The following is a 13,071-nucleotide window of genomic DNA, read 5'->3' as shown; positions in this document are numbered from 1 at the left end:
GTTCGGCAGTCGCTGTTTGGGACGCTGCGTGCGCGGTTGCTAGGTCTCCGCTCCGGGTTCGCTGTCACAGTCTGTCTCTTCTCGAAGCCTGGAACAGACTGGGCGCGCGCCCGCGTGTGGTGTGTGTGTGTGTGTTTGTGTGTGCTGTGACTGTGAGGGGGACTCAGGGCAGAGACGTCCCCTCGCTGCCTTTTTTTTTTTTTGCCTTTTTACCCAAAGGAGGCGGTTCGCACGCTTGCCTTCCTGTCGCCCCGTTGGGAGCGGGGTTTGCGTGTGGACTAGTTCATCTTTTTTTTCTTTTTAAACTTGTGAGCCCGGTTTTTTCCTTCCTTTTTTTGGACTCAGTGCCGTCTGGGCTGGTTTCCGTGATCCCTGACTAACCGCTTTCTGCCCGTTCTCTCGCTACCCCCGCCCAGAGTCTCCCCTGCGCCCTCGCCCTTGCCCGGGAGGGTGGGAAGCTTTGTCCCACTCCCTGCCCACACGCGTCTCCGCAGCCGTAGCCGCACCTGCCTCAATATGAATGGGGTCAGCGACCCACCTCTTTTTATAAAAGATATTAAGCCCGGACTGAAAAACTTAAATGTCGTCTTTATTGTCCTGGAGATAGGTAAGTGGGGTCTGCAGCCCACCCCTCCGCCCCCTTGCGTTCTGGGGCACGAGGGAAGGGCGCCGCCGCTGCTAGCCGGGGGCTCCCCTCCTCCTCTCCTCCGTTCCCCCTCCCCTCCCCCCATCCACGTGGCCCTGGTGGCCCCCGCCGGGGCTCGGATCCAACCTGCAGCGAAAACCCGGGGCTCGACCTCTTCCCACCTTTCCACTGCGTTTGGATCCCGGAGGAGGAGTTAGATCCTTTCTGGAAGTCCTCATCTAATACACCCCTTCCCCCCTTGTGATTTTTAAATCTTCACAGGACGCGTGACCAAAACCAAAGACGGCCATGAAGTGAGATCATGCAAAGTAGCAGATAAAACGGGCAGCATCACTATTTCCGTGTGGGATGAAATCGGAGGTCTTATACAGCCAGGGGATATTATTCGGTTGACCAGAGGGTAGGTGTGCACAAAATGGGGAGGAGGGAGAATGCTTCCAAAATAGCAGTCTGCCGAATCATTGCCTGATGGGGGATCTTGGCAAGTTCTGGAGTTCCATTCTTTTCTGTGGGCCTCCAAGCAGTTTTGAGCCCCTTGGATGTTAACTTTAGATAGTGGACAGCGTTGGGATGTAATACCCTCGCCAGTAAAAGTGTTCAGTTTCACCAGGGAATCTAACCCACTCCCCCCTCAGTTTACAGGTTAAGTAGATTTTTAAATACTCTTCGGAGATTATTGAGTATTTTTAGTAGATTGATAAAATTAATATAGTCAATACTTTTCTCCCCCCACAAATTATTGAATACAGTTGTCAGCTCTTTTCCAACCTTTCCCCCTTTTTAGTGACTTTTGAAATCCTGCCTATATTTTATTTAGACAGTGAGGACATAAGATTGTAGTTGAACAATTTAGCAGTTTTTGTGGTGTGTCAAATTTGTACTCGGATGTAAATATTAAGAGGGGAAGTTGACAATATCTGGAAGGCACCTTCTGGAGAGTAATTTCCTGTGCCTATTGCTGTAAGGTCAGCATAGTACAAAAACCAGAATGATATGCAGGAAATGTTTGGCAGAAAGAGGTCTCTGCTACCTCCATCCAAAAGATTCAGTTGGCTGATTGGCCTTTAAAAATAATTTAGCACACCTTTTTTTGGTCTGTTTTTTGATTGGCAATTATCCTGCCTTTAAAAATTTACCAGGTATTTAAATTAGGAAGGTATAAGGTCAGAAAAGGGTCTTGAAATGGATTTTGGAAGTTCTGTGGTCAGTAGAATTAGAATTTATTTGTCACAACTATAAGAAAAGTGGGCGGAGATTGATGTTGGCAAAGTAAATAGAATCTCAGAGAAGTGTTGGATCACCCTGAATGGAGGAGGTTAGAGGCCTTTGATAATATCTTCCAGGCCTTACAACATCTTCAGGAAGTGAGGCAGTGTCATCAAAGAAGGAAGTGAGAGTCAGAACGTAGACATTTTATTCTCATACAGTGACTCATTAGGACACTAATCGTGTCTTTTAAATTTCCATATCTGTAGCTTACACAAAAGAATTCCTGCCTGTGAGGGTGTGGTGAGGATTAGCATAATTAAAGTTTTTTTTGCTGCCAAAGTATTTCTCATCCAGTGATTAAAAGTATCTTATACAGTGTAAACAGCATCCCATTTCAGATATTTCATATTTTGTAGTCACGGAAAACACATAGATGTGGCCCTCAAAAAATTTGTGGAAAAACTAAATTCAGTATCTGTATAGTATTTGTACAGGAATTTCAAGGAATATAATTTAAAGGAAAATTCAAAAGTAAAGAAACTCCACTGTTTTCTAACTACAGTGTGACCTTGAGGTTAATACACTTCTTTAACTTCGTCTTCTGGAAAACGGAAATATTTATACTTTACTTACTAAAATAACATATCCAGCGGAGTCTGGCCTGTTTATTAGAAGACCCTTAAATTCAGGTTGTATCTAAGAAAAGTAGTTTTCGAAGAAAGGCATACATCTAAATGATGGTAATTTGAATATTCATAGGTTTATCAGGACACCCTGCTAGTGTTGATCTCATTCCCAAAACACAAGTGCCAGTTAAATGTTTACTTGTAGTAACTTCCAATTTTTTCTCAATATGCATTAACTTTTACGCTACCAAGGTGAAATATTAGTGCACTATCTCTTCCAAGTCACTTTTTGTATAGTGTGAGTGTGCTGGAGTCTTTAATAAATATGTCCTTACTAAAGAGGAATATATAGTATGGAACTAGTAAGTGTTTATTAACCTATATTAAAAGAGGAACCATCACTATACTTAAACAACATTTAGTTATAATTCACCCTTCTAAGTCATAAGGTTACCATTGTAGTTGTATGGAGAACAACTGAAAACCAAACCTTGGACTGATTTTATAATGTTTAATTTACATTTCTATTAGGTTTGTGTGTAGGAATATTTAATGATGCTGTGTGCATTCAAAGTTGATCAGAATAAATAATCTGTTCAGCCAAGTTGATGCTAAAAATTGCAGATTTGGAAAGGCAGATAGGTGAGAGATTGGGTTTTTTTTTTTTTTAAGGTCCTTGATTAAATTTTACTAAATTTTCAGTAGCTTATCTACCCTATGTGTTTTAAGGAGGCAGAGGAAAAACTATTCTATTAATTTCTGAGTAGACCAAGTAAATGAGTGTAAAAGTAAACACTTGGTGTTGATTTTTATAAATTCTGTGATTGAAAAATAATTTCTGCTTAAATCTCTACAGTTGAAAGTTCTTTTGTTAATTGGCTAAAGACGTGATCTTTGGAGTGTAACAATGCTTATTACCTTGCAAAAGACTTTCAACTCTCTAAGGGTAGTTATAGGTAAGACAATTATGTCAGAATTTGGCAGTTGTTTTTCGTTGTATTCCTTTGTAAGTAACAACCAAGATGAGATGAATTGTATTTGATTTATTACCATAAACACAGAGTTTGATCTCCACCTAACCCTAATGCAAAAAAAACCAAAGGATAAAGTTTTACTTAAGTAGAAGGACATACACGTGTTTCTATAGAACTGATGTTTCTTTTTTGTCTAGGTATGCCTCCATGTGGAAAGGGTGTTTGACACTTTATACTGGAAGGGGTGGAGAACTTCAAAAAATTGGGGAGTAAGTATTAAAATGCATTTCCTATAATTGAATACATTGCATAAAATATCTACAGAGTAACTGGTAGGTATTAACTGTAATAAATTTCTCTTGGCTTTTCTTGACTGGTATACTGATTGCCTTCCACAGCAGACTGTAGAAACCACTTTACACGTATGTGCCAGTTTAATAGCCATCTATTCTGTTTCTTGTGGTTGAGAATGTCCATTTTCCCCAGCAAAGAGAATCCAGTTGCACTTGAGACGAGCTCCGCTGGGGCCATTTCTGTAGGCTTTGGGAATGTGCAGCTTTCAGGTGTCACAGTGCCATTTGAAATAAGTTCTGTCTTCTAGGGGATTGCCAAATAAGCAGCTAGGTAAGAAGCTAGGTTTCAGGCCATAAATTTATCTCTTTTCATTTATGGGTGAATTGTACTCGTGATAAAAGGACTTACAGCGATGACAATTGAAGTCCTGTATTTATCCACAGTCTAGGTACCGTACAGGCAGCCACAATGCGAGCTTCCATACACTACTACCCTCGTAATCTCCACCCTGACTTGGAGGAACCATCCTCTCTAGGGGTGTAAAGGTAATTCAGCCTCCATATCAGCCTAGACATTTGGGATGTGTTCATAAAGTATTGTGTTAGCAATGAGCCAGATCATTAGTCCATTCTGTTTGGTTAATGCTTAGATATCTACTTAATGCCCATCACATTGGAGGATATTTTTAAAGAGAAGCCACACGTGGCACTGAAAAAAGGGTTGTGGGGGAGATACTCTTCCACACTACAGGGATAAGATTCTTTGTTTGGAAAAGATAAAGCAATGTTGCTGGCTTTTAAAGATCAGAAACAACATTTTGCTTTTGCTAGGAGAAAAATTAGAATTCACTTATGTTTGTTTCTAGAATAGTATTAGAGCAACATGTTATTGAAAGCTCTTAGCATCGTTATTATCAACGGATTTAGGATCTTGTCCTGACCTTCATGTGTACAGAAGTATTTATAATAATAGAGGTCACTTAAGTGAAGAACCACTGGAGGTCAATTGGTTCTTAGTGACTGACAAGGTCAGTCTAGGATTTGCCAAAATTGATTTTAACTTCTTATTTATGGGGTGAGGAGCTAAGTAAATGCTTATGTGTAATGTTAATATATGCCATAGTCGACCTACAAGAAGCATTGGGATAAACTTGTCTTTATAGCCACTTGTCTTTATTCATACCTGCACATTCCACTCTTAACCGTGAATGGTTATCTTTGCAGATTCACAGTGATTGGTCAAAAGAGGGACTGGATGAGAGTGTGTGAATGGATCAGTGCAAATCCATCACCACTGCTGGAAAAACCACTCTGGAACCCTAAACATGGTTCAGTGGCATCAGCCTATATGGAAAAACAGCACAAAGATGTGTTTCTGTGTCTTTGATCTTTGACATGATTTATTTTTTGCAGTACAGAATTAAAATAAAAAATAGAATGTTTTATACATGTAGGCAGTTGAATATTTTCAACTACTTTGTTTTATGGAACAAAATAGCATTTTGGAAGTTTTTGTTGTATAAGTAGTTAGCATGTTGCTTTTTGGTTAATTCATTTGACACCTAAATTCTTCTTGCCTATCAGTTATGCATGTTATATGGAGAAAGGTTGATTATTTTAGAAGTCATTTAACTTTGTGCTTTATTTTCTTTCAGATTTTGTATGGTTTATTCAGAAGTGCCAAATTTCAGTGAACCCAACCCAGATTATCGAGGACAACAGAGCAGAGGGGTAATTAATTAATCCACACGTATAGTCTATTTTTATGGTTAGGCTAATTTCAACTGGGTACTCTAATTCTGTGACTAGGTGTCCAACCCTGTCGTACCCAGGGTATAATGAAGACAGTTGAAAAAAAAATCTTCTTAAAGTATTTTTATTCTCTATGTTTTGTGAGTCTGTATATGTATCTTTAGTATCGTGTATTAAATATATATGCCATTTAGTACTTTGAGGAGTAGGGAGTAATGTCAGGAAAATACAGTAAGATGTAACAGAAGCCATGAAAGATTTGGGAAATATTCCTGAATGTTAACATTGAATGGACTTGGGTAGATCTTTAAAAAAATTTATTAAAAAAAAAAACCAAAAACCAAAAAACTTTAACAATTAAAGAGTGGATACAACATGTTATTATAATAATTTTTTAATAGATTTTCAACTGGTTAAATTAAAAACATATTTTTTAGGCACAAAATGAACAGAAGAATAATTCCATGAATAATAATATGGGTACAGGTACATTTGGACCAGTGGGTAAGATTTTTTTTTTCCTATTTGTGATCAGATGTTAAGAATTAAGAGACTGTATCCTGTGAAAGGTTTAGAAGAAAATTGTCTTTAGGCACAGACTCGCACTAAAAGGGAAGTGCTGGTTAACAGGGAATTCCTAAATAACTGATTGTCTAGATAGCAGATACCTTCTTCAGCTAATTTATTGAGCACATTTTTTAAAAATGTTTCTACACATATATTTAGTTGTGTAATTTAAATTCCAGTGTAGTTAACATACAGTGTTACATTAGTTTCAGGTGTACAGTGTAGTGATTCAGCAATTCCATGTGTGCTCAGTGCTCATGAAGATAGTGTCCTCCTAATCCCCTCTATTCCACCCATCCCCGCACCCACCTCCAGAGCACATTCTATATTTAAACAGTGGCTAATAACAAGAAATCTGTTTTGGTGATGCATAATATGTTTTTCCATCGATTTTTTTTTTTTTTTAAACAAAATTTTTGTGATCTAGTGGTTATTTAATAGGTGCAGAATTACTGGTCATTTTGGCACACCAAAAGCCTTTTTTCTTTAGACTAATAGCTCAACCTTAATTTTTCACATGCTGATAGCTGCCTCTTTAAAAGAATCGCCTTTACAAAGACCTCAAATACTCTCAAATGTCATGTTAATGGTGCTTACAGCTGTGTTAAAGGTCTTTTGAAGTTTTTATTCTTAAATAACTGAGGAAAAGTCTTTGGGATTGGAGTTTGTTAGGGTGGCTGAAGTTTTATTTGACCTGGGGCTGCGTGTTTTGGCACAGCTGGTGATCATCACATTGTGGGAAACCTTGCTGTCTTTTCTTTGCAAAGTTAGAATTACACTGTTCTTTTGAAGTATTATTAACCATGTTTGAACCTAATGCCAGTGTTCATACACCATCTTCCCCTTTGTTTTTTTTTTTTTTCTTTTTCCTTTACAATGTAGGCAGTGCATTACCTTTGCTTTTGTACTCTACTAATTTTTCATTCTATTGCCCAATCATCTATTTCTGTCTCCCTGCTGATCAGCATCAAGTGAATGTATTTACAGTAATCATACATCTGGAAAAACCTAGAGCCCACATTGAGTTTTTTCCAGTAGTTTAAGAATAAAGGCCTTTGTTTTCTCTAATACTACTTGTTAGCATTAATAGTGTGTGTTAGGACTTCAGATAGGTGTACTTCTGTAGATCTAGGTCAGTGTCTGAAAATGATGATGAACTTTTATATTCTCTTTTAGGAAATGGGGTTCAAACTGGCCCAGAATCAAGGGGATGCCAATTTTCATATGCTGGTAGAAGCAATGGCCGGGGACCTACAAATCCACAGCTACAAGGAACGGCTAATAATCAAACAGTCATGACCACAATAAGTAATGGCAGGGACCCTCGGAGAGCCTTTAAAAGATGACCTATGCCAAATACTCACATGTAGTTTTTAAACTACATGCCCTACTTGAACACTTACTGCACTTTTATTTATCGTTAACTGTGAAAACTATGTCCTTTATCGGTTTCCTTTTCTGTTTTTGGTTTGGTAACAAGAGTGGTTTGTTTTTATAGCAAAACTGTTAAGCTGCTCAAGTCTCCTGTTGAAGAATTTGAAGAATGGGAACACTCTGAAAAGTAGGGGCATTTATTTTTAGAGCCAGAAGATCTATGGTTATCCTCTAAAAAGCCTGCACCCATTTCGTGGGTGAGTTACTTAAGACATCAGCATTATAGCCTCTATGAGTCTATCTTCTGTATACATTTTGTAATATTTAAAATAAGGCTTAGTGGGAGATGTTCTTTTGTCTTAAATTCAGGTATTGCCAACTGAAGCAATAACCACTAAAAAAACCACAAAAACTCAGTCAATGCTAATAGCAATTTTTGAGTTGGGACTCTAGGAATGATTGATGTCTTCACTGAGTGACTGCCATTAAGGTTTTCCAAGGACTGAACCATTCTAAACTCTTGTTTTATTACCAAAAAATATATTCTTTGTCAGAATTACAGAATAGAATGGGAACTGTATTATAACAAGTAATTTTTATAAGAAAGCTGCATTTATTTTAGGGTAGTCCTATTAATATTTGTTATCTACTTTGCGCATTACACTGAAGGAAAATTTAAAACTTGAGGCCTTGAATATTTATTTTTTGAAACTACCATGTCAAATATTAACGTGTAATTTGAGGGAGTTATAAAGTCATAATAAATGTTGATTTAATTATTAAAAATTGTGATGGATAGATATTAGAATGAAGGCAATTCAAATCGAATTCATGTAGAAATATGCAGTCTTAAGTCAGAGAGTCCTAAGTACTTACAGAAACTCATCCTGGAGTGAAAATCCTAGGGACTTGCCTTCTTTGAAGAGTGTATGTATGTGTGTGTTGTCAGAGTTTCTGAACACAATTCACAAAGCCTTATCAGCAAAAGTTACATGGCTCTCTCTCTCTCAAGTGAATACAGCTTTATTCAGAAATGTAAAGGTAGAATTTATTTATGTGTTTTAAGTGGTCCCCAGTTCCACTTTTTACTGTAGAGTGGATAACTGGTAAATTTTTCTGTTGTTAGAATTCAGTTCTTCAGTACTATCTCTTGAATAAAACTTGCATTAATGTTAACAGACCTACCTTATTTTTGCTCTTTGAATGATTTACAGTGGAGAGCCAGCACATTTTACCGTAGTTGTAATGGTTGCTTCAGCCTGGCGACTGCTTAGCTCTGTATTTGTCACTGTCTTTTTTCCCCTACCTAAGTCACAAAATAAGTAGACTCTGTTTTATTAAGAACTCCATAGCCTTCGAATATAAGAGTTGGCGCCAGAATATTCACGTACCCTAATTCAGTGTATCTAACGATTTCATTACACGCTGCATATTCGGCACTGTGGAGAGTGTTAGAGGTGGATGATGACTAATCTCAAGGAACTTATTTATGGTTCATAGTACTTCAGTAACTGGGGTTTATGTGTGCTAGAAGTTTTTCCTTAATCATCTACTCAATGATTGTAGCTAATTTGGCTTTGTGACTAATATTTTCTTAAGATGTTCACAAAATTACAAACGCTTGGAGTAAAAAAAATACTAAAATACTAAAAAAACCTTTTTTAAAATCTAAGTAGCGGTAGGAGCGATAATACTGTAAGCTGTTTATGGGAGAATATAGTGTTAAAGATGATTTTAAAAGGAAGAATTTTGGAGTTTCTGAAAAGTAAACTCTCAGGTTGAGCTCATTGCTGGGCTTCCAATCCCAGCCCTGTTGTCTCCTCACCTATGATGGTAGGCAAATTATGACACTTAAAACCTGTGAGCCTTAAGTTCCACAACTTGAAAAAACAAGTAAGTAATATCCCTTTATAGAGTTTTTGAGGATTTCCCATGTAAGTGATCAGAATCATTTCTGGCTACAATAGGCAGTCAAATGTTTGTCCTCTAATCATACCTCAAGAATAGAAAAAAATGCAGTTAGGTGTGGAAATACTGTTACCCTTTAACATGGATATTAAATAGAGAAAGATCTAAGCTTTTACTTTTGTAACTGACATTTGCCTCAGTAATTTAATCTTGTTGTTCTGTGTTCTTTATCATTTATTAACAAATCTCTTTTTTCTTAAGGGAAGCCTTCAAAACCCAAGTGAATTACAATCCATAATGAATATTTGCCCTACCAGTCTGCTTGGACGGTACTCATCAAGAAGAGGAAGAAACTTTTCTACCTTCCTCTTTCCTGGTGCTTTCACCTGTGAATTTTTAAATGTTTAAACACCTACCGAAAACAAAAATCATTTAGTATAGCAATACACGCTGCTAGGATTGGGTCCCATTTCATTTTGGCAGAACAGTTCCGAAGAGGTTTGAAGTGTCATCGGCCAGCTGGCCCCTCCTCTCTGGGCCAGTATTGGGTTGTTACTACGATCCAGAAGTTCGTAAGGCCAGAAGATGATGGGTAATAGTGAAGGGTGCAGTGTGCTTTCCCCTAGGCATTTACACAGGATTTGCTTTTTTATTACCAGCTCTTGCTTTGTTCCTGTAGTTTTAGGAATCTGCTTTAGCTTTGAGGACAGTTTAATTTGATGCCCTGAGTATCTGTAGCACTGAGTACTTGCCACTCATATTTTGATCACTTAACATTTTGAAAGAATGTTTAATTTGCTGGGTTGAGTAATATAATGCCAAAGGGATGATGCTGAAAACAAACAGATGGGAGGTTAGTAAAAAAGAATCTTTAGAGTAGAGGTAGCTGGTTAACTAGTCCTGAAAAGTTTTCTCAGAGGTACAGGTTGACTGTTCTACATCAGTGTGAAGACACAACGGCAGTTTTAAGTTTATATAGATCTGGAATTTCAGTTACTGAAATGACTTACCTTTTCTGTTAGAAAGTGATTACTGTTTGCTCCGAGCAAATTTATGCTGCTGTGACTCTTAAGACCCTTTTCTCTAATGTATTTGGAAAGGGTCTAGAGACAACAAACCTTGAAAACCGTGGAAAAGGCAGTATCAACATGGAGCACTTGCCCCCCTTTCCTATCTGATGAGTCTTTACGTTTCTGATAGAGAAGAGGGTGACAGTTCTCTGGTAGGGGTTGGTTGTATGATGGGTAAAAGCAGATGTTCTTGGCTGTGGTGGAAACCAGGTTTCAGCCAATGATTAAATGTCAGGGTAATTAAAACACTCCCACATTTCGCAAAGAAGTCCTAATGATTAACAGTTAAGGTATGCTTCTGAGGAAATCTGATTGTGACCTTTGGAAAACAGCACTGCCATGAATGGTATGTTGTTAGGTCCTCAGGGAGAAGCTTAGGAAAAACATTTTGCTTTCCAGGTGTATTCAACTTTTCTCCAAATTCCTGGAAGTTTATTAGGCACACACGAGACTTTTGTTCAAATATTGTGACCAGATTACTCCAGGTTTCTGAGCTGAAGTGTCTAATGATGTTTCTCAAAGCACAGATCACAAAGTAAGAAACAGACTGGAGAAAACCAAGTCCGACTGTTCCTAATAAGCCATTTATTTAGTACTTTTCACACTAAGAACATTCAACCCAAAGATGTTTTTAAGGGCTGTTTACCAGTATGAGGTAACTGGTATGATGCAGTAAAATGAGCATTTTAACCAGTTTGACTGGTAGACACTTCAGCCTTTTGAGAGGCCTCGGTAGGTAACCCACAACTGCAGTGTGACTCCCCAAGTTTTAGGACCACGCCAACCCAAAGCTTGGAGACTAGCTATTGAACTGCGAATAGACCCCACAGTCCTCACTATCACGTGTGCTTACTGACAACCTCAACTTAAGGAGTTGGCCTGGCTTTAGAAACTGGTTCTTTACCCTTTTCAGCCAAAAAGTTTTGTTTTACTCCAGTAAAATCTTTTGGACGTAGAGTTAGTTCAGTGTCTTGTCCATATGTTGACTGTTGAGTAAAACTGAAGCAATGGTTTATAAGCCAGTTGTAGATTTTCCCCAGGAACTTGTTAGGACTAGGAATTGGTTCCCTGCTGGACCAGAAGGGGACTTTGGAAGTGTAGGTCTGGTAGAGCAGCACTTGAGATAATGACCCTGAAGATTTTTGTGTCTTGCCCTTGACATTTCCCCCAATACAGAAATAACTTTGCTTTGAAACGGCACATGCATATCTCCATACATCCTTAGTTTCATTTATTATTGTGAAGCTAGAATATACCAAAATTCTGGTTTGTAAAACATGGGAAAATTGTACTTAGAAGCAGATGTCTCCAAAGCACAGTATTGATAGGTAAAGTAGGGTAGTCCCAAGCAGAGTAGGGTTTGAGTATGGCCTCTAGATGTGAGCATTGTTGAGTTTTGAATTAGGTTCAAATAGAACTATTCAAATTATGTCCATACTAAGATCAGATTATTTATAATGGAGTCACCTAGCTTCATTTGGGCCTAAAAGTAAAAAGCTTTTTCACCCTAGGTTTCTGTTGAATTTTTTACAAGTAGATTTTATTATTGCTTATCTCAGCAAAGTACGTTTACAGTATCTTCTACCTTCCTCTTATCTCCCAGAGCATTCCTCAGCCCCCTACTTGATATGTGGAGTGAGGCTGGCCAAAATGAAAAGTAGGGTGGTGGAGGCATGGTAAACATTCCTAAAAATGCCCAGTAGATCCCACTACTTACAGGATGGCAGTCCTGTTCTGTACAAGGGCAGCTAAATATTTTCCACAAGTAACATGCAAGGCATTACTTGGTTGCTATGTGGGGCTAGTCTTGTTTCAGATACAACCCTAATAGAGTAAGATCTCTGACCTAGGTCCTGGGACTAAGGATAGAAAAGGAATAAAAAGAGTAGTCCGCACAACTAGTGCCATCTACTGGGTGATTCTAGTTTCTGTAGTTTAGGGATCTGGCTTAACACGTGGGGAAAAGGTTACATTCCATTGGATAAGAATTTTTGTCAGATGGTCTGAGCATGATACAGAAGATCACTAGGGATTAGTTGGACTGTTTAGTTTTAACGTATGAACTAGCAACACTGACATCAAGAGTAAATTCCTTTCAGTTAACCAGGTTTCTTAAACCCCAAACTGCCCCCCCCAAAGCCATAGAAAATATGGAAACGTTTGCCAGATTTTCTGTTATTTGTCAGCAGAATGTAAAAATTATATATTCACAAACTATATATTGACTAGTGTAAACTGTCAAAAATACCCTTTGGTGGGTGGTGTTTTGGTAAAAACGGGCGAAGTAGAATATGAAAGTACCTTTCTTTGTAAAGTCCTGGCCCCATGACTACTGTTGTTCTTGTAGTTACGTTAGCTTTGCAGGACATAACCTATTTTAAATGTCAGTGACAATGTGCTTTGGTGAAAAAGTTTTGAGCTGAGGAGATCCTGGTTTTTGAGTCCTAGATCTGTTTACTGGCTCCATGACCATGAGCTTTGTTATAAAATGAGGATAATGGGGCTGTGTGAGCCAATGGATGCAAAAACATCGCAACCATATCTGGGGCTCAAAAAATGTCAAGCTCTTTCTCCATGAGCAGTGGAAATAAGGCAAATACTGATCATTTTCTTCATGCTGTCAGAAGACAATCTTTTCTATAATTTTATATC

At 38.2% G+C, this 13,071-nt stretch overlaps 1 protein-coding gene across 3 annotated transcripts; it reads left to right on the top strand.

Moving 5' to 3' along the window:
• The first annotated feature begins 20 nt into the window (after positions 1-20).
• On the top strand, positions 21-12,636 carry NABP1 (nucleic acid binding protein 1). 3 transcript variants are annotated; one of them, XR_006962611.1, is made up of 7 exons: positions 21-607; positions 908-1,046; positions 3,653-3,724; positions 5,404-5,479; positions 5,938-6,004; positions 7,244-7,698; positions 9,611-12,636. XR_006962611.1 is itself a non-coding variant. In XM_047082452.1 (6 exons), the coding sequence occupies exons 1-6, from the start codon at positions 517-519 to the stop codon at positions 7,411-7,413; spliced, it is 615 nt and encodes a 204-aa protein (XP_046938408.1). In that variant the 5' UTR covers positions 21-516; the 3' UTR covers positions 7,414-8,617. The 3 variants fall into 3 exon arrangements, 2 of the variants coding, with proteins under 2 accessions (XP_046938408.1, XP_046938409.1); XM_047082452.1 differs by lacking the exon at positions 9,611-12,636 and having other exon boundaries at positions 7,244-8,617; XM_047082453.1 differs by lacking the exon at positions 9,611-12,636 and having other exon boundaries at positions 35-119; positions 7,244-8,617.
• Positions 12,637-13,071: the final 435 nt, after the last annotated feature.

Source organism: Lynx rufus, unplaced genomic scaffold (assembly GCF_022079265.1).
Source record: "Lynx rufus isolate CCGP_SWC_20201006 ecotype Redwood Valley unplaced genomic scaffold, mLynRuf1.p SCAF_2, whole genome shotgun sequence".
Lineage (NCBI taxonomy): Eukaryota > Metazoa > Chordata > Mammalia > Carnivora > Felidae > Lynx > Lynx rufus.
The sequence above is the reverse complement of the archived record's forward strand: the minus strand, read 5'-3'. Positions and strand labels throughout refer to the sequence as shown.

Bases quoted from the DNA above. Each gene is read 5' to 3' on its own strand.
- NABP1 (XM_047082452.1), top strand. From the start codon at position 517: ATGAATGGGGTCAGCGACCCACCTCTTTTTATAAAAGATATTAAGCCC. The intron at 1,047-3,652 runs GTAGGTGTGCAC...TTTTTTGTCTAG, and splicing joins ATTATTCGGTTGACCAGAGG to GTATGCCTCCATGTGGAAAG. The intron at 6,005-7,243 runs GTAAGATTTTTT...ATTCTCTTTTAG, and splicing joins AGGTACATTTGGACCAGTGG to GAAATGGGGTTCAAACTGGC.